The 24,681-nt window shown below is 33.2% G+C and overlaps 1 protein-coding gene across 2 annotated transcripts; it reads left to right on the top strand.

Annotated features, from left to right (window-relative positions):
- The first annotated feature begins 246 nt into the window (after window positions 1-246).
- Window positions 247-24,681, top strand: LOC105323580 (single-minded homolog 2). Of its 2 annotated transcripts, none has more exons than XM_011422636.4 (10): window positions 247-798; window positions 5,265-5,449; window positions 15,285-15,361; window positions 18,190-18,279; window positions 19,847-19,955; window positions 20,913-20,998; window positions 21,344-21,543; window positions 21,663-21,769; window positions 22,696-22,843; window positions 22,987-24,681. In XM_011422636.4, the coding sequence occupies exons 2-10, from the start codon at window positions 5,275-5,277 to the stop codon at window positions 24,098-24,100; spliced, it is 2,106 nt and encodes a 701-aa protein (XP_011420938.3). In that variant the 5' UTR covers window positions 247-798; window positions 5,265-5,274; the 3' UTR covers window positions 24,101-24,681. The 2 variants fall into 2 exon arrangements, with proteins under 2 accessions (XP_011420938.3, XP_011420939.3); XM_011422637.4 differs by lacking the exon at window positions 19,847-19,955 and adding an exon at window positions 19,386-19,494 and having other exon boundaries at window positions 22,987-24,678.

Genomic DNA, 24,681 nt, shown 5'->3' with positions numbered 1-24,681 from the left:
GCGACGTCGTCTTTTTCAGTAGACAAGCTCAATCTTATATTTTGTTAATAATGGAATTATACTCCAGTGTGTGATGAAATCCCCGTGTTAAAAACCAATCCACAGGTCACCAATCAAATAACAGATCCTCGATGATTGACAGCTCACGGTGTTATCACTCGACGCGGGGGGCGGAGCCAATTATTTAAATCTTCACGTAGATATCCAATTTTCTCCCTGATATTTGCATACGTTATAAAGTAAATTTTATCTCTTATTCACAAGACTTTTAAAAAACTCTCGCCTAAGATTCACTCACACGGAGAGAAAGGCACAATATACATAATCCAAAACTTTCTCCATAAGAAAAATCATCCTTGGCTGGGAACAAATAAGAGGCAACACATATTCCGAGAACGAAGTTTATCCGTATGTTACATGGGGACTGGTTGAAAGTCCGGAGCCAAATAGAAGCGACTGGAGGGACCGTGAGACGAAATATAAACTCTTCTTCGTGCCTAATCGCGAGTCTGTGACACGTTTCTGCTGGAGTTTCATTTACACATCTGCAGGAGCTGAAAAGCACGAACCTGTGTGTATTCTTCAGGTTTTTAACAATAACGGCATACTTCTACTATTACTGCCAGAATCTTAACCGTGCGTGATAATTTTCCGTTTTAATCCGCAAGCCACTAATTCCTTGCCCTAACTTTTTGACTTGTTTCCCTGCAATCACAGAAACGGAAATCATGACGTAAAATTAATTTGAAGGATTTTCCAGGTCACGTGATTTTGCTGCAGAGATGACTCCCTTTTTCGGTAAGATTTGGAAATTCATACCTTGTTTTAAACGTGGGGCTTACGATTTTTTCGTCTTTAAATCTTCTATACTCGGAGACAGGGTATTGAATTATTTGGAAATCATTTCCCTTTTACACAGCAAATATTTAATCAAACCCTCTAATCAAATATCAGAAAGAGTTGAACATCTCTAGAACTTTAGTGATGTTCTAAATACAGTCCAATTATTGGAATTCAAACATGTGAAAACTTTTCTTCAGTGCAATTTCATTTTTATATTTTAACGGGGGTGGGGGGTAGGGGGTATGCTGGGGATTGGGGTTCTGAGTTTGAATGAAAAAGTTTTTATTCTATTGCACCTTATAAACTTGCACTAGCAAAGCTCTCTCTCTCTCTCTCTCTCTCTCTCTCTCTCTCTCTCTCTCTCTCTCTCTCTCTCTCTCATATCACTCTTTCCCACTAACAAATACATAAATCTAGTTTCATCTTTCTGGAAACTTTCAATTTCATTTTGAAAAGACACTTTTTCACATCTATGAATTGAGACCCAACTCCAGCACCTGTGACATATCGAGCCCGACACACGTGGATGGTTGTATTTTATGGACAGTGGAAACATTTTATTTACAAAGCATTTAATTATTTTGGCAGACTTTCATTCAATCATTCAGTCCACCTTTACATACAACGTCCTGCCATTTTTGTTTTTTTTTTTCAATTCCACTGTTTGTTTCAAAATTTTGTAAAACCGCACTGTGATTCGTTGAACATTAATTACCATTTTAACAATATTATATGAACATTTTCATTGAGTAAATATCAAGGCTGAATAGATTAGGTATGGTACAAAAGGTCTAGGCTTACATGTAGAAAATAATTTTCCTATTTATCTCATTATTGGATTCTTTTTTACTTGTATGACTAAGCACGTGCATTTAGCAGGAAAAAAAAATCACGTGAAATATAACCTAGACAGCAATATAATGAAAATGATTATCATAATTATGAAAATATGACCAATTAAGATTCAGGATAATTCGAATAAATTTTTATACAACCATTGTAGATATTCTGAAAGTAAAATGTATACTATTATAAGGTCGAAACGTCTGTTATATATTTTTTTTTAAATGTTAAATCATAAAAAAAACCCTGAAATGCTACACGTTGTTTTAAAACTGAAATAGATTGAATTGTTTTAAATGAATAACTAGAATAATTAATTTAGTGAAATTTTTTCAAACAATTTTGCAAATAGATCATTAAATACAAATCAATTTCGATATATTCTATGCTTCTATAGAATTTTTATAAAATCAAATAAATGAAACCCGATTGTGTTTTCATGTATATTATTTAGATTTCAATTGTTACTCTCATACTTTACTGACCATACATATATTCAAAGTTAGATTTTAATACGGAAATATAAATCACAATAATCGAGTCCCAGTCGCATAAACTTTATTTCTCATAAATATTCACGAAAAAAAAATAAATAAATAAATAAACGAAGACATTTTTCCAGCGACCCCTTAAAGCTTCACAGGGGTTTCTTATCAACAAGCACTTGTGCTCGAAACCTGCTACAACAATTGTTATCGTGTGTTAATTTTAGGCACTTAGATAAGCGGAGTGAAACTTATTGTAGATTTATTAACCCCTGTGTATAGGGTCTTCTCAATAGAAGATAACCTCTCATAAACAAGGCACTTGGGTCCGTCTTATTAAAGCTAGCTTGCTCTGATCCGCAAAATGTCCAGAAATCACAAAGCTTAAAAGGGTCCTGAAACGCACCTCTTTCAGATCTCGCCAGAAAGGATGAAAAATTAATTACCAATGAGGAAATGGAGTTTTCGGGTCTTTTTCTCATTTAATCGGCATTCTGTACTTCCAGTCCAATACCTCACGCGCATTATTGAAGCGAATTAGTGTTTATTTATGCATGTAGCGATGCACGTGCATTGGGAATTCAACTGATAACACTGTCCGTATATTGGATGTAAGGGTCAGCGACAAAGCGTGTCAATCACGCATTAACATAATTCCAGCATTAATTAATTTTAAAAACCATCATTAAAGACGAATTTCTTTGACATGTATATATCTTCGTAAGAATTATCGAATTTTCGTATATTAATTGTTTTTGTCAATTGTATTATGTTTCAAATATATGCTTCAAATATGACATGTTTTAGTGACATAAAAAATCAAAATATTCTTTTTTTAAAAGCTTTTATCAAAAATTTTAAACAGGAGGGTGTCAAAAGCGATCAAGGGATTTTTTTCTTCTTTTAATCATAATTTTTGTATATTTTATGACTGAATTCCACCAAATGGGCCGACTGCCCATTTGAAGGCAAAGAAATGTTTAGAGGAAAACTTTTTTCCCTTTATTTCCTTTGATTAATTGTTCTACGTCTTACGGATAAAATTTACCACTGTAAAGCATTAAATATATTCTGTAATTGCATTCATGTATTTACACTGCTATTAAACGATTAAAATAAGAAATGACAATTGCATACAATATTTAAAAATTAGCTTGAATATTTGGATCTGACCAAAAATGAAATGTTCAAGTTGATTCTTTCTCGAAAAGTACACGGGAACTTTTCAGACAGAAGCCGGAACCTCCCAAATATGACACGAAGAAAAAAAATGAAATAAAATCCAAATAATATGTGTGACAAGTCGTACAGAGGTTATCTGAGGGCACGAATGGGTTTGTGAATGACTGATACAAGATGTTTGGAGGACCTCTTCACAATCACTTGAAATTCTGATCCGTTTAAAGAGGCTCTCTTGGACTGTTCGGCCTATAGGATGACTGTCCCATACATGTAGCTTTTTATGAGAGACCGCTTAAAATCCGAGATGTGATCTTTATTAAAATAGAAACTAGAATTAATAACAACAATGGTTTTATTTTCGGAATTTGGACACTTCCTGTGTAGCGCAATGCCTTTTTTTTGTGTCATTTTTTATTCTTGCATTTAACAAAGATTTATGATATAAGTGATCATAAACATTTAATTGTGGAAGCTTTGTCTGAATGCAGATCTTATTTCCTGTTAACTGTCAATTAAATATACATATATAATTCATACATGTACATATGTATATTTATATGCATGAAATGGGGTAATATTAGAATGCCGTGACCGCTCCATTTATTGAAAAGTTTAAAACGAAATTCTTTACTGACATTAAAAAAATCTAAATAATCTAAATCTAAGAGTAGTATTAGGGATTTCAAACTTGATACATGTTTTTAAAATAGTTTTTTGAGTTTCAAAGGTTTTCTTCATAAATAAATCTATATATATTATCTCATATTGAAACAAATTATTTAAAAAAAAATCATAGATATTAATAATAGATTAATAAGGAGATAATTTAAAGAAAGAAAAAAGAGACTTCATTAGATTATTATATTCTTTATAGATTATAGTTATATCGTTAAAGCCATCATTCTGTTATCCCGACGATGACTCGTAGTCTATCTTCAGAAATACAATAAAATCTCAACCGCAAGTGTAAACTCTGATGCCCTGATGAAGAAAATCCGGCGATTAAACAACAATGCCGAGGAACTTGGGTAGAAAAATAATCAAATCTTGTGGACACAGGGCTAATAGATTGGTTAGGGACTTCAAAGTCCCCGACCACTTGAAAGTGAAAATTGATGCACCCGATAGGTCCCTTATTGAGATAAGTGTTCTGTCTTAAGTCGAACGGTAGAAATGGAGAGTTCCCTGTATTCATAGCACTCTTGATCGCCACTCAGTCAGCGATCAGACTGCGATGTGAAACTTCTTTTTTTTTTCTTTTTTCTTTTTTTTGCTATAGGGATGGGGTTGGTTGGGGTTGGGAGAATGGGGTTTGTAAAGCTTCCTCTCCCCTAGAGATGCTTACAAATATGCAGGTTTTTTGATCGTTGAACTGAAATATATATATTTTATATGTGCATCACCAAATATTTCGATTCTCAAAAACAACTAAACAAATTGACGTTGACACAGTATTTAGTGTCTATCTACAATGTACAATGCCAATATATACATGCACATTTATACATCGTAAACTTCTGGCTGAAATGATATAAATTTTACATTCATTGAACATGCGTGCACATCGTACTTAGCCATATTATAAAGAGTGGGCTTACAATTTTTATTTACAGTTGATGTGTATTAAAGTTTATCTTTTACATCTTACATTTACAGTTGCGGTGTAATAAAGTGAATATTTACATCTTACATTTACATTTGGCGTGTAATAATGTGCATATGTACATCTTACATTTACAGTTAGCGTGTAATAAATTGTATATTTACATCGTACATTTACAGTTGGCGTGTTATAAAGTGTAGATCTTTTACATCTTACATTTACAGCTTGCGTGTAATAAAGTGTATGTTTACATCTTACATTTACAGCTTGCGTGTAATAAAGTGTATGTTTACATCTTACATTTACAGTTGGCGTGATATGAAGTGCAAATCCAAGACGGCCGCCCGAACAAGACGCGAGAAAGAAAATGCCGAGTTCTATGAACTGGCGAAGTTACTCCCCCTGCCGTCCGCCATAACCAGCCAACTGGACAAGGCCTCCATCATACGGCTATGTACCAGTTACCTCAAAATGAGGACGGTATTTCCCGACGGTGAGTAGCCGCTGACAAACAGACAGACAAATTTCGTGAAACGACAGGCTTTCACACTAAAAATAAATGCACGTAAACTTACGTTAAACTTGCTCAGCTTTACATGTAGGCGTTTGATGTTGTGTAAATTTTTATTCATACATATATTAAGTAGGAACATTTAATATCCATTCAGGTTAAAGTCTTAATAAAATAGCTCTTAATAGAGAATAGAACTATGTTATTGGATATATTTGTTGTTAGACAACGGGGATGTCTATCAATTATTATGCAAATGGAGTGAATCCTATTATTCAGTTAAATATATATATATATTAGCAATGTGAATGACACGTATTCATATTTCATGAAGGAATTCCTGATCAGTAAATTCAAGATTGCACTTGTCAAATCTGTAATTTCACTTTATATGAAGTTTCCACTAACAGTTCATCTCTTACGAATCGAGAAATATGCGATAAAGCATGGTGCGCATGGATTGACATTTATTTACATGACTTTTTGAGGTTTCGTTTGAGATTACATCACCAATTTGAAAAAAAATGACATGGAAGCATTTGTTCAGGCTCATTTTATAAATAATGATAAATAATAATAATAATTTGGAAAACAAATCCAGTCACGGATTATGCCTGTTACTACGTCAGTTAATCAAGGAGGCTGGATGTCGACAAATTACAATCAGATGTACCTTAAACTTTTAAATAGGAAATTTTTTACCATAAACTATAATCTTTGAAAGCAAAAAAAAAAAAAAAAACAAACAAACAAACAAAAAACAAACAAAAACAAACAAATAAAATTTTATACGCAGGTCTTTGTCCAAAGGGAGGCATGTGTAAAAATAAGTTAATATTGCCATGACAAATGAATCCAGCTCACCCAAAATTGAATATCAATAAAAAAAAAATATATATATAACAATTGTTTTTTTTTTTTTGGGGGGGGGGGGGGTTATATACACAATGGTCAATATATACTATAAAGAACTTGGTCTGGATTATTAAGGTACATGGACTTTGTTTATCTCATGATCACGACAGTAATTATAGTAACTTTCCGATATAGAAATACCTTTCTGTGTCAGGTCAGGGCGTTTGGTCAGTATAGTCTGACCGGGCATTGTGTACTGTACCTTTAAGTACTTATATAAGTATCTACATGTACATGTACCTTCAGTTAACACCGTATAATTGTCAAAACCAAGCTTTTATAATCCGGAAAAAAGATTTGTTAATATAAATATACAAATAATATTGTTGTAAAATAGAACATATTAATAAAGTTTAAGAAGTGAATTGAGAATATTATGTAAATGACAGACTATGATTATTATTTTCACAGTTTCAACTCATTGTCCACATTTGGACTTAATCGGAGTTGAAGCTTTTAAATAATAAGCAGTAGATGAGAGAATAAGTCGTTGCTGCTTTTGGATCTGTTAAAAGGTTTTCTGTAAATAGTGTGCCCCGGCATCTGTTTATCTGCGGAGGCTGTGAACGACAATGTTGGCCTACAGGTGTGCCCGTTGCGGACATTAGTATGACCGAGAGATAAGGTTAACAGCCGGGGAGTATCGCACGCGGCCCGATGGACAGTCGACATGGCATCATAACTAACTAGATTCTTGTCACTTCTATAATATTATGACAGAAAAGTTGAGAAAACCTTAAAATTATGTAAAAGATCGAAATTATCTATAAGATATATAATGATTCACTGTATATATAGCAATTTCATTCAACTATTTTTCAAAATGAAATATTGCTCTATAACCCCTAAAAATAAGTAACACATGTTAAACCCTTTTTACTTAAAATCAAAAGAAACACTTTTCCAATCTTTTTCTTTAATTCCTCTCCAAAATGTTTTAGTTTGCAAGATGGAAGGGAGCCCCAAAATTGCAACGCACCGGGATGGACGTTTCTATGGGGTGATAATTATTACAAGTAATCTAAATCCATTGAAGGTGGCCTATCGAGGCGTGAATCGTACTGCCTCACAATACAGTTTAATTCTAGTTTACGGGGGCATATAGCACTTTACGATACGGTCAAACTGTGTCGATACAAGCAGTGACCAAATGGCGGGGACACGCCTCTTGGTTTTTCTTGTAATTTAAGATCTAAAGAGAATTCATCTAGGACTATCTGTCGGCGAGTAAAAATGTGGACTCTCGCTCGCCGCTCTTAACGTGCCAATTCAATAACGAGCAATAAGTGTTAAGGATTATAGCGGCCCTGTTGTCTTTTTTATTGACATAAGCGGGCTCGACATTTCCAATAAAGATAGCCTCGTGAACACCTGTGTTGAGATTCCGTACCCAGCGTTCTTAAAATGTAAATTAACTTATCTTTGAGACATTTGTCACAGAAAATAGCTGACATTTCGTGAATTCCTTATTTATGACAAAATGTGAACTCTTTCTATTATGACAAAATGTGAACTCTTGCTAACTATAACTTCACTATACCCTCTTTCATTCAAGTCTTGCTTTAGTAAGTTATTTTCTCTCCCTGTGTGAGTCATACGCTGTCTTTAATGTATTGTATTAAGTGGTGTGAAATATAATGCAAACATAATGTTATAATAGTTGAATATGTTTAGATTTTTAACCCAACAATCTGGTATATAATTCAAATATTAAAAGATACGTTATTTAAGAAAGTGTGTTGTAACTGAATTATATTTAGTTAGTGTCTATATTGACACGAATTGGACAAAAAAAGGGGAAAATGGTGAATAATTTCGAAAATCCCTAAAACATGCCTTGAATGTTTATACGTACTTGCAATGAATTATCCTGAAATGCATGTATGGCATTTTGCTTTATTCAAGACGGGGATCTAAATTGTGCCCTTTTATGAAAAACAAAGCAATCTCATTTACATTGTTATCAGAGTCGAGCGACTAAATTAGAATGGTTATCACTGATCCTATTATATACGCAGTTTTCTTTCAATTTTTGCTCTAGGATGAAATTCGTTCCAAGTCAATGTCAACAAATGAGTATGGACCGCGGGGTACTGAGTTTTAACCTATCCCATAAATAACTTGTAATGCGTCGAGGGTAGGGACCATTTTTTCCTTTGATATTCGCGAAATTCTCATGGGATGAAAGTGCAATGTTTAAAGCTGGTGCCCCTGCAAAATGACCCCAAATAATAATTTTTCTGAAATCAAAAGTTAGGTACTAAATTAAATTGAGAGTGTTTGCGCGTTTCTTATCAGTGACTGGGGTATCAAAAGCAGCATAACTGTAGGTTATAAATCCCTTTATCAGGTTTACACGTGTGCACACTAATAATATTATTCTTTCGGAAAATTCATTGCATAAACGAGAGTTCCCACAGTTCACAAAGGTTTCAATAGCAGTAGAAGTAATTTTTGGGACTATATACACCTGTAATACATGTAGGAAAAAATGACAGACGTGTTATATTATTAAAACTTGCAAGGATGAAACACAATTCTTGGTCTACATCTAAAGTCGTAAATCATGCATAACTTGATAAAAAAAAATCGAGCTTTTTTCAAGAGTAGAAGAACACCTTCAATAATCTAGAGATACAGTGGTCGCCTTTGCAATGGTTCATTGCAATAAAATAAAATTTGAATTTTTTTTGCAATTGAAATTAAGATTTTCGTTCATTACCATTGAACTCAGGACATCATATATGTATGCTGGCCATTGCTTTGCTAACTTAAACAGATGGAATCCAGGGAAACTGTCATTCGATATTTATTTTTATATGAAACCTAAGTTTGTCTCTTTCAAAATTAGGTGCTTTGAACAGTATAGCTTTAAATAAGCAATAAAATATTTATCTTGTTTTTAAAGCCAATGGCAGTAATATTATTAATATCCTAAATCCACTAGGATTTGTCCAAATGGGTCTATTAAAGAGAACTGAAGGCTTCTCTCACATGTAAAGGGAAATGGCCCGTCTTTTTCGCTTTATCACTTAATTCTTTCTTGTCTTCGAACTCTAATCGCTCTTTTGTATATGTTATCGCTGAATCTCCCTCATATTATCACTGCTAATCTGTCACAGTGCTGCCGAATTCTGTAAACTCTCATGGTAAAGTTTTTATTAAAATGGACCCCCAACCCGTTAACAAATTGAAGGCAGAATAGTGGGCCTCGATTAGATAAATCTGATTTCCCCCCATTCAGATTATTTATCCCAAGGTGTCAGGAGTTTACATAGGGATTCTTGTCCAAGTTTGCTTTCGACACCTGGTTAAAATGCTCGCTCGCGTATGGCAAGGTGCGAGGAGGTAAAAAAAAACTTGATCGAAACTCTGGGACACAAGGTATTCCGAATGGATTGTCACCGACCAGATAACTATTTCCTTTCATTTCCGCCCCTACTCCGATGAGACGGACAGGTGCGATTGAAAAATAGCTTTTGATGGCGAGTGATACAAAAACTCGACAACTTCACTTAGTTCTTTTCTTGTTTCGGGGTAGGGGGAGCTAACCACACGTGGTAGGAATTCAAGGTGGCCCAAGAGCACTTCTGATTTATATAAAAATGCACTTCTAGATTGGTGTACACTCTCACACACACACACCAATTGTCGCGATCACAGAAATAAAATAGTTATTTGAAATGATGTTCATAAAAGTCAATTTATTTCCGATTCATTTATTGCATTAAACTTGCATTCAATTACATTTACATGTACATATATTTGTACATTATTAAAATACGAATTTAAAAAAAAGAGTTTATATGATATTATGAGATTTTATCAGACTTCTGAATGAGATATGATGAAATGTAATTTGAAGACTTATTTGCTTATTTCAGGGGATTTTTCATATTTTCGAAAAAGTATTGTTCATTTTTAATGTCTACAAACATATGTTATTCACTCAAAAAATATTTTTGCAAATAGATGTTTTTGCTCAGTAATTATTTTCTCTCCACATAACGATTCATGGGGAATTTTGCTTCTATATTTTAAACATACAATTGTATTAAATGTCCTTAGTCTCATCTTCTTATACATGTTTTAATTAATTCATGAGAATATCTCTGAAAAAAAACTTTGTATCTAGGTTTTTCCTGATTTCTACAACACGCACTCCTCGCCCAATAAACAAGAAGTTGTTTTCGAATATGAAAATGAATCATAGATCCTGTGACTACAAGTTTGTACTTAAGGAAATACTTATCGCCCAATTAACCAGGAATTGTTTAAAAACTTAAATGAGAGAGAATTAAAATCATGTGAATAATTAGTACATTAGAAATTTTAAATCCTTTCTTAAATAAATTGAATGCAAATATTTTAGCTTTCATGTCTCAATTTTTTTTTTTATCTAGAAGCAAAGTTCTTCTGTTTCTGGGGATGGGAATACATAAGAGTCAAATAATTGCCTTTTTCATCCAGCCTATTTAATTAAATCTTTTCAAAATTACCGTTTGTTTTTAATCTTAGGAATACATCTAAATCTAAAAGCCTCTTCCAAACATTCGGTATTGAACATCAAAAATATTTGATTACGATTGAAATGGAAAACGCGTTAACTAGCAATTGGCAGAGAAAGGTAAAAGTTAAACTTAGCATATAAATGCCATGTTTATATTCAATTAAGAAAGAATGGCGACGTCGTCTCTGCCACGAAGCCTGTTAGTGTAATCCTTCGGAAAGTCTCGTGTGAAATGAGATCTTGTTTTTGAATAAGGTTGTTTGTTTTCCCAAGACATGTTGTGTTCAGTTAACTCTGTTAAAAAAACGTAAAAAGTATTTTTATTATTTGTGTTAGATTTTTATTTATGCAAACATATATATTTGTATATATAACATTTATTTACATGTACAAAAGCGATAGGGACGAGTATTGCTGGTTGCAAAAATAGAATAATTTTACTTCAAAGTTCTTGTCATGTGCTTGAGAGCTATATTTGACTTGATACATCACCAGCTTTCAAAGAATAACTGGTTATTGCTTAGTTTAAGGAATCGTGTGTTTATCTGGTAACTTTAAAGTTAGTATGTCGACCGAATTTCCTTTGAAAGTTAGAATAAGAACATAGGAAAAATTGGTACACATATATATATGAACTAACCCACTGGATTATTATTTTGTCATACATATTGTATATCTAAGTTAAGACAATTCTGTGCTTAGAGAGATGGAAAATTTAAAAAAATCATTAAAACAAATCCAAATTGAATCTCAATTAAAATACTAATTCCAAAATGTTGAAGACGACATATATATTCCTGAAAATATTTTAGCAAGCAGGATTGTTCAAACTCTATTTAATCAAGTGCCAACTAAATCTTAACAAGTTAAAAAACGGGATTAGCACTGTCTAAGAACCCAGATCGGGGAAGCATTAAATCATATCTTCTCCACTTTTCCATTCAACTCGCTTTTTAAAAGCGGAGAAAAAACAGAAGTTCAAATATTTGATGAAGAGAAAAACTTTATTATGGTATACGAGGACCTACAGCAAAGACTGAACGGTCTCTTGTGGTCTTTTTTGACGGTGTTCCTCGTAAAACACCTAACCAGTCGCTATTGACATTGAATAATAATATAAATATTGAACTTGCGAATCCCTTTATGGGTGATATTTAATCTCCGGAATCTGTCCGTTCGACGTTTCCGGTTTCAGTGTTTACTTAGCCTCTTCTGTCAGCGGCTTGCGGAGACTCGATAGCCCATATTGAAAGATTTAATAACATTTTTGCAATGTTTCAAAATAATTAAAAATAATGATGTTGAGACGAAAAAAATATAGGTATATTAAGGGCTGAATTCGAACTCTGCAATTTATTCACTTCATTAGCAAGATTTCTCAACTGCTGAAATTAGTAGACTACTGAACAAAAACCATACTGTGCCTAATAAAATAAATTCCTCTTGTAAATATATGTTGTGTAAAAATTGATCACAGTTAAAGATAAATGTAAGTAAAGAAAAACATACCTTGATGGATCTGTTTATTCAGTTTGCACGTAGTCATTTTCAAATGCCATTCTAATATTAGATATATTTTTATGAACATGGCATATTAAGACTAGGGAGGATGAAGCGACCATATTTTTAACATTATAACTTATTCAAACTTTTCCAAATGAAAATGACGATTTAAATGAATCAATTGGTGTTTTGTATTTCAAGATGGTTTTATATTGACGAAGTTGAAGGTTTAAATTTCTCTCTCTCTCTCTCTCTCTCTCTCTCTCTCTCTCTCTCTCTCTCTCTCTCTCTCTCTCAGTGCATGTCATTCATATAAATATAAGTTTAAATAAAAACAATCAATTAAAAAAAAAATACATATATATATATAAAAGTAAAATTCTGCGCTTAAATTGACACAGTGATGTCTGGTTCACTATGAATAGCCAAACTAACAGAAAAATTTGGTTATTTTATAGAAATAGCGCGCTATTCCGCATTCATCAACCCATAATTACTGTGCAGCACTGGCTAACGATTTATCCATTTGTCGTATTTATCTTGCTGTGATATCGGAACCCCGGGGAATTTTCATACAGAACCAATATGTTCCGATGAGTACATTTTGTTAACCCCGCGCGCGGAATTCACGTGTCGTCTGCTAAGCGACGAAGCTCAATTGAACACTCACAATTAATTGGAAAACTTGGACCGACGTTGATTTTGTGTAGAAATTTGATTGAATTCCTCATTAAAACGCCAATGCTTTGACTTGTGTGTTTCATTTAAATAGCTTTACACAATTAACGAACAGTCCGCTGGCGGACGTAGACATTCCGAATACGACAAGTTGAATGACGCGAAATATTCCGGTTTGAAGACAAAATAAAAACAAATCAACACTTACTGTGGCATTTTTGGCATTTTTTAAAAATAAAAACAAATCAACACTTAATGTGGGATTTAAAAAAAAGATATTGTTGTAATTTTCATTTTTATAATTGAAGATAACAAATCGACACTTAATGTGGCATTTTTTCAATAAAGATTTTGCTTTAATTTTCATTTTTTCTTTTATTTGATTGTGCAATAACAGAAATTAAGTTACTTTTATTTACTCTTTACGGTCAATGAATCAATTTGTTAAAAAAATTTGAAAGTGTAAGGTTAAACAATCTATAATGTATGTTTTTTTTATGATTCATGTGTTACTTGGCCATTGCAAACAAAATAAAACCTTAATTCAATATATATAACATCACAAGACCAACAATTATCTGTTACTTTATTTAGCGACTTTCTCATTATATACTATATTTTTTTACGTCTGAAAAAATTAATTCATTATATGTTTTCAGAATTCAATTTCAAACAAATAATCATTTTTTCCACACGTGATTAACCTTTCTTCAATGTTAAATACAGGATATATTTCTTTAAAATACCTCCACTCTTAAATGTGGTTGTTTCAAGAATTCATTCAAATCTGAAGACAGTCCATACGTCAAATATACACAGAAAAAAGGAGGGGGTGGGGTGTAGTTAATACGCAATTAATTTGAATTTACATGTATGTAAAATGAAATATGCTTCCAAGTAGTACATTCCTGCAGGTCTGAAAAAATTCGGAATCCATCCAAATTTTATCAGACCAGGAGCTACAGACCTGCAGCTATTTGTTACGTGTCATAAGTTTTTTTTTTTTTTTTAGCAAATAGAATAACTACAATAAAAATGTACATTAGCTATGCACAATGAATAAGAAAATGTGTTGTGTAAAGCTTAATTAGTTTTGTTCTGACGCATATTACAATGTTAGATAAAATTCGAAATTTTATGCTGACATTTTGATTTGAAAGGAGAGCTTTTTTTAATTATCAGTATTTGTTATAGATTCAAGACATTTTCTTTGATGGTATTAAGAACTAACGATTGACGAAATCAGTCTTGAAAGTCAGTGATGTCGATCTTTAGAGAAATGGCTTTAAAGGTTCAGAATCGTTCTACTCATTTGCATGCCTCTTAGTTCGGTTCGCTGAAAGTATGTATAAAACTCTCTAATTATGATAATTGGTGATGATGAAAATACCTTTAAAGTACATTTCTGTGAGAAATTGTACTTCGTGAACTATTTTCTGTACAATCTTTGTTTTGACCAGAACTTGTTTAGTTCAGAGTAACTTCAATGTATATATGTATCAGAACTTCTGCTCTTTTGAAAAAAGGTTATTTTAATACAAAGACACATTCAGTTTGACATTACAAAACACATGATGTTTACTTTGACTGTCGAAAATATTTAATGTAGTAAAAAAACAAACAAATGAAAAACGTGCAAGTGTGAGGGAAATCATTGTTTTAATAATCACGTTAAATCATCTTATCTAATCTACAACATTTACAACTAATAGGTATACGGTCTTCTGTATTCATCATGCTAGGCGCTCCTCGTCTAAATACTGTAAATTCCTAAATAAACGCGAGGAATTAATATCTGCTTAAAATCGCGAGAAGCCCGTCTTGCGAATTTTAAAATCTCGCTTTTAATTTTTGTAAACAACATGAAACTAAGATAAAATTTCGGCATTCGCGATTTTATGTTCTGGCGATTTGATGGTAAATCTTTGAATCGCGGAATTAAGTACTCGCGTAAAATAAGGAATCTACAGTAGATGTGCAAAAGAAAAAATGTTAAACATGGACCGTTTTCTTTTTTTATTACCCTGATTTAATATACTGGACGTTTTCTTTGATACTTTGATAGAAATGACATTTTTTATATTCTGATTAAGACGTAAACATCTATGGTATTTCTTAAGAAAACGGAATGTGAATCATGTAAAAACTGACAACACTGAAATCTACACGATCTAGTTCTAACCAGTTTTTTGTTTCTGTTTTGGGTTGTAGGACTGGGAGACGGGTGGGGTCAAAGGTCACCGCCCCGGACCCTGCTGGAAAAAGAGCTTGGATCTCATCTTCTTCAGGTACAGCGTATTTATCCACTTACACATGTATTCCACCTCTTCCCTCATTTTTCCGTCTAATATTTCAATTGATTTTTTTTTGGGGGGGGGGGGCGGTGAATAGATCGTAATCTGAGGACCTAGATATCAAAATTTTCAATAACCAAAGTTAGAACCTCAACTTTGTTATATTTTTTTCCGAAAAAAAACCTATGCAAAAATCAGTAACGTATATTTTACTTCAAGTTGACTGTTCCCCCCTCCCCCCCCCCCTCTCTCTCTCTCTCTCTCTCTCTCTCTCTCTCTCTCTCTCTCTCTCTCTCTCTCTCTCAGAGGTTTGGGGTATCGGATTACCATACATGCATCTAACTATCTTTATTTACGACCACGGCTATCATATATCGCCCCTTGTTTATAATTCAAATGAGTGGTTTTCTATTCCCAGCCACGTTCAGTATCTAGTTAGGGAAGCTTTGTTTATATTTATTCACTGGTCGGGTGCCGGTAAACTTAATTTTGATTACATAAGGTGCCCCTGAGTTCAGGTGAACGGAGAGTTCTAGCAACTATATCATGAGAAATTGTGGACAAAGAGGAATTAAATTTGAATAAATAATCCCGCACAGCGCTCATTATACATATATTATATGTACTATATCCAGTTGTATATTATTTTATACAAAAGAATTGCGGTAAATCGTATCACAACATATGGAGACGATGAAATAAAATTGATCATATATTTTGCATTGTAGATGTAAGTTACATCGTGCAAAGAGCGAATCAAAACTTTTTATTTTTGAGAAGATAAATTTGATATATATTTTTTTGTTAAAGTGTTAATATTTGTCACATAAATTTTTGAATTCTTTTATAAAAGTAACAACATATTTTAATAAAATCGCAAAATTATTTGCAACGGCTTACATAGTTGTTTTGCAAAATTTATTTAAATAGTTAAAATTGTACGGATTCTAAAATTTATATCTTAGAACTTTTACTTGCACTGTGCAGAACAACTATTCTAACAAACATTGTTCTATGTATATATTCTATTCTTCTCCACCAGCAATATAATTTTTTAAGGAAACTTTTAGGGCATATAAAAAAAGAATCCACTTTTACGATATGATATTCACACATGTATACAGTAAATGAGAGAGAGAGAGAGAGAGAGAGAGAGAGAGAGAGAGAGAGAGAGAGAGAGAGAGAGAGTTTAACATATGTCGTATTCAGTAGTATCAGTTTCTTGCAGACGTTATGGACTCATGAGTCTGAATAAATCGGCTTCTTTCTGACACACTGAGTGACAGAGAGACAGGGATGTAGGGCCCAGATAAGATGGACACTGACGTTACCCACAATTCAACTGTCAGTCTTTAAGTTTCATCAATGCAGTTCATAAAGAAATACATCTACTGTCGAAAATATTTTTTTGATAATGTACAATGTAGCAGGGCTTTATACATATTTTATATGAAACATGGAAGATGATATTACAGGATCAAGAAAATTGCCCAATAGAATTTCTCGCCATTGAAATGAAACGTCACAATATAATGGCGAGACTAGGTACTCGACAAAAATTGATCTAAGGCAAGAATTGTTAATTGGAACTTTTCTTCGATTTTTTTTTCTAACTAAGAAAAATACTAGTAAAACACGCATACAAATATGTGAACAGAAAATACAACGTTTGTTTATTTTTTTTTTAATTTGAAACAAATCTCTACGATGAACAAACGCGGTAGCCACAGAACATAGTGTCAGCGGTGACAGTCGAGTTTCTCTCCCGACTAATTATAATCCGCCCTGGCAGATCCTACGTTTCGCTATCGGAAAGAACGAAGGAAAAGCTACTTTTAATTACATCTTATCCTCGCATTTTTCCGGCAAAACAGATAAAAGAACAAGAAAGTGACTTTGCGTGTTAACCAATTACTGGCCTGATTGTTATTCGGCGCGGAGCTGTTTTTCTGTCAAAGAGAGACTTCCTATTTAATGCGAAATTGATTTTGTTAAGGATCCGCATTTGATATAAAAGACGTTAATGCGTTATCTTTTTATGATAAAACGCTTATAATATGGCCTCATTGGTACCAGACCAGAAGAAAGCAATTAAACCTGAAACGTGCAGGGCCGCTTATGCACTTGGGGCTATTTGAACAATCATGGAGTGCTTATTGTTGTGCCAAGTGTCCACTGGAGACAGAAAAAGTTTGATTGAGAACCAATGTCAAATAAAGAACTAAGTCGATGCTTTAAGACTTAATTTGTGACAAAATCTGGATGAAATACGGGGTCTTTGACTCTCCTCTTATTTGGTTTAATGTGATACAGAGTGAAATATCAGTAGAAGAAGCGAAGCGGGGTTGATACTCTTTATTGCCATCCGAAACAATGTCATTAAAGACGCTCGTTCAAATTTTACTTTAAATATCTTTTTCGTTATTGCTGTTGAGTGTCGTTTACTTCAAACAACAACATTGAAGCCATTGTCTATACGAACATTTTTAACACGGTCATTTCGATATTTTAATTTTTTTAAGAACACAGATAAGGCATTATAAAACATTCATAGAAAATTAATGGTAACCATATTTTCTGTGCCCAAGTAGTGTGGAAGAGATCTGACCACTTTCAAGTGAAATCATTTAGTGAATGTAGGTCAACCGCGTCCTTATTAATTGGACCTTGATACTATAAAACTTAATCTGCCAATTTGCTGAGGGTTATTGTTTTAGTATGAAGTTAAAACTTTTGTAGAACTTATGGCTGTCATCTTATTCTTATTGTAAACTAAGTAAAATTAGATAGTACCTAACACTGTGATTCCCCTTTCTTTTCAGACATTGGATGGCTTTATCTTTGTCGTTGCCCCTGACGGGAAGATAATGTATATTTCGGAGACTGCATCCGTACACCTGGGCCTATCACAGGTAGAAAGTTCTTTATCCGCTCCTTGTGTTATTGTGAATAATTATTATGAATACTTAACGTATAAACATTGCACTAGACATGCGTAATGAAATAAATTGTACTCGTTTGCTTTAAGGTATCCGATCCATAATAGCCCCATATTCAATAAAACTGGATGCATAACATATATGTATGGGCTTAATACTCAGTATACTTGGACATGGTTTTCATATTTAAGTATCATTATGTAAGAGCGGAATTTGCCCTAATATACCGATATGACTTTTTCCTGGGTTTTTTTAGAGTCCCCTCTTCCATTTCCTTTTAATCTCTGGTTTTTAATTTTGTTTTCAATAGTTTTTTTCCTATTCCAAATTATTTAATACATAATTTCACAGATGCATTTATTGATATTCTTAATATTTCTTTTTTTCGTTTTCTAATTGCAATCTTCATTCATCAGTTACTGCGTAGGTAATGAGATTTTTTAAAATTTCTTTTGGAAAATCCTTTTCTTCTCTAAAATGCTTCGAATTGATATCAAAGTATTTCATACATGACGGATATTCAAGGTTATAAAGTAAGGTACATGTATTCATATGATGTGACATATGAACCTAGATAAACAATTCTGTGTTGGCCATGAAATTACTTCTTACTTACTTCCGGTCACAATTATTGAACCATGTACGTGTAATGAACACATTATGATAACATAGAATCTGAAAGACACAAGGTATAACCATGTTGATTATCCCTTGGGTTCATCAACTTAAAAAAAAACTTAAAGAAAGAGAATCATGAATAGATCTGAAACTCAAGGGAGAATTGCACTTTTTTCTTTTCTTTTTTTTTTTACAGAATTTGATTAACTGCGAAGTACATACATGTACTCACAAATATACAGTAACACTGTCTTACAACTTAGTCTTAAGATACTAAAGGATGTTTCTTAACAAGAACGTAATGCTACTAAGCATGTATTTGTTTTGTGCTACGTGTATTTTTAAACCCCTTTCTTTTGTTGCTATGCTGTTTTTCCTACATTAATTTTCCTAACTTGAACATAAATTTGTCCAACTTATTCTTTCTTTGATATCTGCAATGGATGATGTTACATTTACAGATTGAGTTAACAGGAAGTAGTATTTTTGAATACATTCACCCTTCCGACCACGAGGAAATGACAGCTGTCCTTACTTATAGTCCGACTTACTCAACTTCCTGTCTCCCAGGTAAACTTGCGCATCTCGGAACTTAAACTAATCAGGCAGCCATTTTGTTTCAGAGAGCTCCCGGTTCTACTTCAATCACGTGACCTTGACGTTTCAGTGTCAAAAATAAGCTTTGAAATAGATAGAAATAAAAATATCGATAAAAGACAATTATTCTATGTCATGGTGTGTGTCAAATGTAAATTTTAAACATAAAAATCCATTCTTAAGTCAATTAAATCATGCTATTTTTTTTTCACTGAAACGACAAAGGGTAATTCGAAAGTAGAAAGTGAAAGCTGGAACACCGGAAGGGGAAGTGAATGGGAAAGGTGTAATAAATAGAAATGTACAGGCTTTTATGTTCTTCTAGGTAGAACTGACAGGCAACAGTATTTATGAGTATGTTCACCCGGCAGATCATGATGAAATGACTGCGGTGCTCAATTTTCACTCCTCCCCCTACCCATGCTGTTATAAAGGTAATTGCTGACAAATTAAGCAGCTGCTAGGTCTGCTATTCATGTATATCATTTTAGACCTCGCTTTCTGACAGATATTTCAGTTTTTTGTCATACCAATGAACAAATAGATAAAATCAATGCAGAAACACTTCCACATTTCTGTCTGTTATTAATTAATCTGTTCTCATATAGCACACTCACTTTGATATTCTTATTTCTTACGGGAGTGCCCCTTGCTGTATATCTATCTAAAAAAAAATGCTATAGGCATATATTATCGTATTACAACTGTGCGATTTTGTCCCAAACGAATTGTACTAACTTACATATTTTGACCAACGACATTTGAGAAATGAAATCTCAAATGTTTATCATTACACTAATGATTTACCAGTATACGTAAATTTGGTTATCGAAATACACGTATTCATTGAAATAATTAGATAGAAATGAGATCCTTTAAAACTTGGTATTTGCTTAACTATGATACTCAATAATACTCTCTTTTCCGATGCTTGCAACCAGTATTACTTTGATGTGGTCCAGTTTTCAAATTTTCCTGCAGTTTTCAGACTTATATGATTTTCTGCACTCTAGTTGTAAATCTTTATGCGTATATTCATGTAATACTTCTTTTATATATATTTGTTTAGTTCAAGCTATCAAATAACTGTTGAAATGTTTCTTGCAATAAACATACTATTTATTGTATCGAAAGATTGAAGGATATTACTTAAGTTACATATTACAAGAATAAGTACACGGTAGGCTTTTATCCTAAAAAATGTTTCTTTTAAGCCAACAATTTCAAAATTCCACAAAAAATAAAACGGTTAAATTGATTAGTTATAAAATATACCATCGCGGTTTATGGCATAATTGTTCTGTTTTTAATCATGCATAGATAATTTATTAGATCGAACCCTGATACTTGTATATGATTTTTGATTAATTACGAGATTTTTTTCTTTATAGAGTTTGAAGTTGAGCGCTCATTTTTCATACGCATGAAATGTGTACTTGCCAAAAGAAACGCTGGTCTTACCTCCGGTGGATACAAGGTAATCGGTCGATCAATCGATCAATCAATCAATCGATCGATCAATCAATCAATCAATCAATCAATCAATCAATCAACCTACCAATTTTAATCGATCGAAAGATCACCTGTCAATCGATTAAGAAAAAATAAAGTTATCATTCAATTGCTTTAATTTGCTATTTAATTAACATTTTGAATTGCCTGTCTGTCAAACATTAAGGTACTACCATGTTGCTTGCCATCAAAACTAAGATACGAGGAAACATTGTTTGAATGTTGTGAATATAAATTTCGATACAATCATTCATGTGTACATGTACTTGTATATACAATGTTATGTAAATCCAAACTTATTGAATGGCAGGTTATTCACTGCGGAGGCTATTTGAAAATCAAACAATTCAACATGGAGATGTCCCCTTACGAGGGATGCCAACAAAATGTCGGACTAGTCGCTATTGGACATTCACTTCCTCCCAGTGCCATAACGGAAATGAAGATGTTTAGCAACATGTTCATGTTTCGTGCAAGCCTCGATTTGAAACTCATTTTCCTTGATGCGAGGTATTTGCTTTATGTTTAATTTTCAAAAAGGTGTATATTGTGTGTTTGAAATTTTTAATGGTAATAGTGAAATTTGAATATTTTTGCTAAAAAATAGATTTTGTATGTTCTTGATACAGGGTCGCTCAGTTGACGGGTTATGAACCACAGGATCTGATTGAGAGGACCTTGTATCAGTATATTCACGCCTGTGACATCGTGCACATGAAATTTGCTCATCATACTCGTAAGTATTCATGTAATAATATTTTATGAAATATTGATTGTATTAAAAACAAATCTGTTTGTTGATTTTTTTCTGTAATGTCATGTACTGTGATCATTAGCGATAATGAAACTCGATTTTAAAATAAAATTAAAAAGTATACAGAGAGTTAATATATAGGCGCATGTATTTAATTACGAGAATTTCAAGAAATCATTAAAACTGAAACAGTCAGTAAAAATCAGATTGCCCGTTATTATATGTGATTCAATAGAAATTAACATATAGACATATATTTCAAGATTGGAAATTTAACAAATACAACCACGTTTTACTATTTTTTTAAAATAACTTTTTGTGAGTAACCAAACTTTGTGTACAGAATTGAATAAATATACAGTATTTCCCTGCAATTCTGTTAAAACATTTTAAATAAAACTTTTTGAAGAATACCCCAATGCTTTATTAGTTTAAAAACCAGCGCTCACAATTTATAGATAGTGTCTGCTTCAATTGTTTGAAAATCAAGGAGTTTAAGTTGCGATCGCGAAGATTATTGCTACTAAGAATTTAAGTAAACAAACTTTGCTCTTTTGATTTTGTTTAATTTCCATAAAATTCAACGTCTTCGGTTATTATTTTGGAGAGGGGTAGCATGTCCTTTCAAGAAGCACGCACGATATGAATTGCCATATGGCGGGGTGCAATGACACCTGTCGGGTTCGATATTCAAACAAACTTGAATGTTTTCTGAATACCGACTCCGATACATCCTGCCTGGATACTTGCTTTATCTTGAGAATTACAATTCCGTCAATACTTCAGTTGTACTTCAGTCAACAATGAACCGAGTTATTTAAACTGAAATATATCCTGTTCAAATTGACACCGAGTCTTCAGTTTAATTTGTTACGAAATTTACTTGACTAAGTTGCATTTTACTTCAGTTTTATTGAAAGGACAAGTCACCACGAAGTATTACCGCTTTCTCGCCAAAGATGGAGGATGGGTCTGGATACAGAGCTACGCAACAATTGTACATAACAGTAGATCCTCCCGCCCTCACTGCATCGTCAGCGTAAACTACGTTCTAAGGTAAAAAATAATATTAAAAAAAATCCAAATCCGAATTTCGTTTTTCCAATAAAAAAAGTACAAGTTAAACAATTGTTGTTTTGTGATTTGTCGTATAAAAGCGCAAATCCCATTCCTTAAAACATATTTTTTGTTTTATCTAGTGATGTAGAAGCAAGAGGTCTTCAAATACAACTCGAACAAACCGTTCAGAAAGACCTGTCACCCTTCTCCACATTATCGGGAAGATCGCCTGGAAAATCCAGGTCGACGAAATCCAAGCATCGACGGTCTCCTTACTCTCAAAGCACAAGCAATCAGGAATTTCCGACTGAATACGAAATGGTTCCAGAAATGTCTTCAAGCGACTTTTGCCAAATCATACAACCCAATACACATTACGAAGATCCCATGAGGAAATTCGAACCCCTTTATGGACCTGCGTACCCTGGTGTATTTCATCCCGATTACTTCCCTCATTTTCCTTATCATTCATCAACTCAGTCATTTGCAGACGAAAACCTTCAATGTAAAGTAGAATCGGGGAAATTTTACCCGTACAAAAACATGGATCATCTTTCGTCTTGTATGAAATCATCTAGTCCTAAACTAACACATATAGATGCTTCAACTGAAGGCAAAACGAATGTTTCGCCTCGTTTTGAATATAGATCTGCAGGCCCGTGCTCACGTAGCAGCAGCCGTGATGCTGTATCCGGTTATCCATACAGCAACCAATCAGAATCCTCCACGTCGGAAATTGACGTTGGTAACGAAGATATCGAAAAACGTTCGTCTTTTCAACAAAATCATGATACCGGTCAAAATCAAATCAAAGAGGAACAATCACCGAAAGCTTTCCCGGCAACAGACAATCATACACAGTCACGTGGTGTTCAACAATCTGTGATCATGCGTCATAGGCCGAATATCGAGGCCGATGTTATTCAAGACTCGCAACAAAAATCCATTCACAGCCAGGTCAAATTCCCAAATCCCGAACTTGGACCAGAGCACCACTTTCGGAGTCCATTATTTAATGAAAATGACATTGGAATGGATGTTCATCCTATTCAAGATAGAAATATTAATGCTCAAGATATCTATTCGCAATGTATACGTGCTTCATGTGCATATAATTCATACAATAGTCCCACAGAGTATTGTCAAAATCCGATCCCGACCCAAAAACATTTTCCCCCTGTTCCGCAGCCGGGCTATGCTAGTGTCATTGTGGACACTCAACAATATCATTTGGCGAACGGTTATGTACATTAATGTAATACTGTTGTGTTTTTCCGTTTTTCCCTTTTAATTTGTCGGTTTTGTAATTCAAATGATTAATATAAGAAACACCTAATTATTTCAACCCCAAGAAATATTTTTTAATTTTTTTTCAAATTATTCAAGATTTGTCTAATACATTCAACAAAACACCTGAACAGAGGGAACGCATGTTTGAAAATATCCAAGTTTGAAAGTTTGACATGTAGCCTTTTGTACAATTTTAAACAAGAAAATATCAAGAATCATTTATTCAGTACTGTACTAAAGAAATTGCATGGACATACATGTATTAAGATGATACATTTACTAAATGCATTCATATATAATCGGAAATACTCTTCTTAATCAGATGGACCGGTATTTTCAACACCATCCGTTTACTGATAAAATATGTAACGGGTTTTATATTGGAAAGTTAGCATGCAGAAAAAATCTTATTTTCAAATTTGTTTTGATTTGGTCTCCTTGCCAATCAATTGGGGAAAGTATATTTTTGTAAAAGATGCATATAGTTAGAATAGCTTATGATAATGTTATTATATTACATTCAAATTTTAGAAACAAAAATCCAT

The sequence above is a fragment of the Magallana gigas genome, chromosome 9 (genome assembly GCF_963853765.1).
Source record: "Magallana gigas chromosome 9, xbMagGiga1.1, whole genome shotgun sequence".
In the NCBI taxonomy this organism is placed as follows: Eukaryota; Metazoa; Mollusca; class Bivalvia; order Ostreida; family Ostreidae; genus Magallana; species Magallana gigas.
This window is presented reverse-complemented; position numbering and strand designations above follow the sequence as displayed.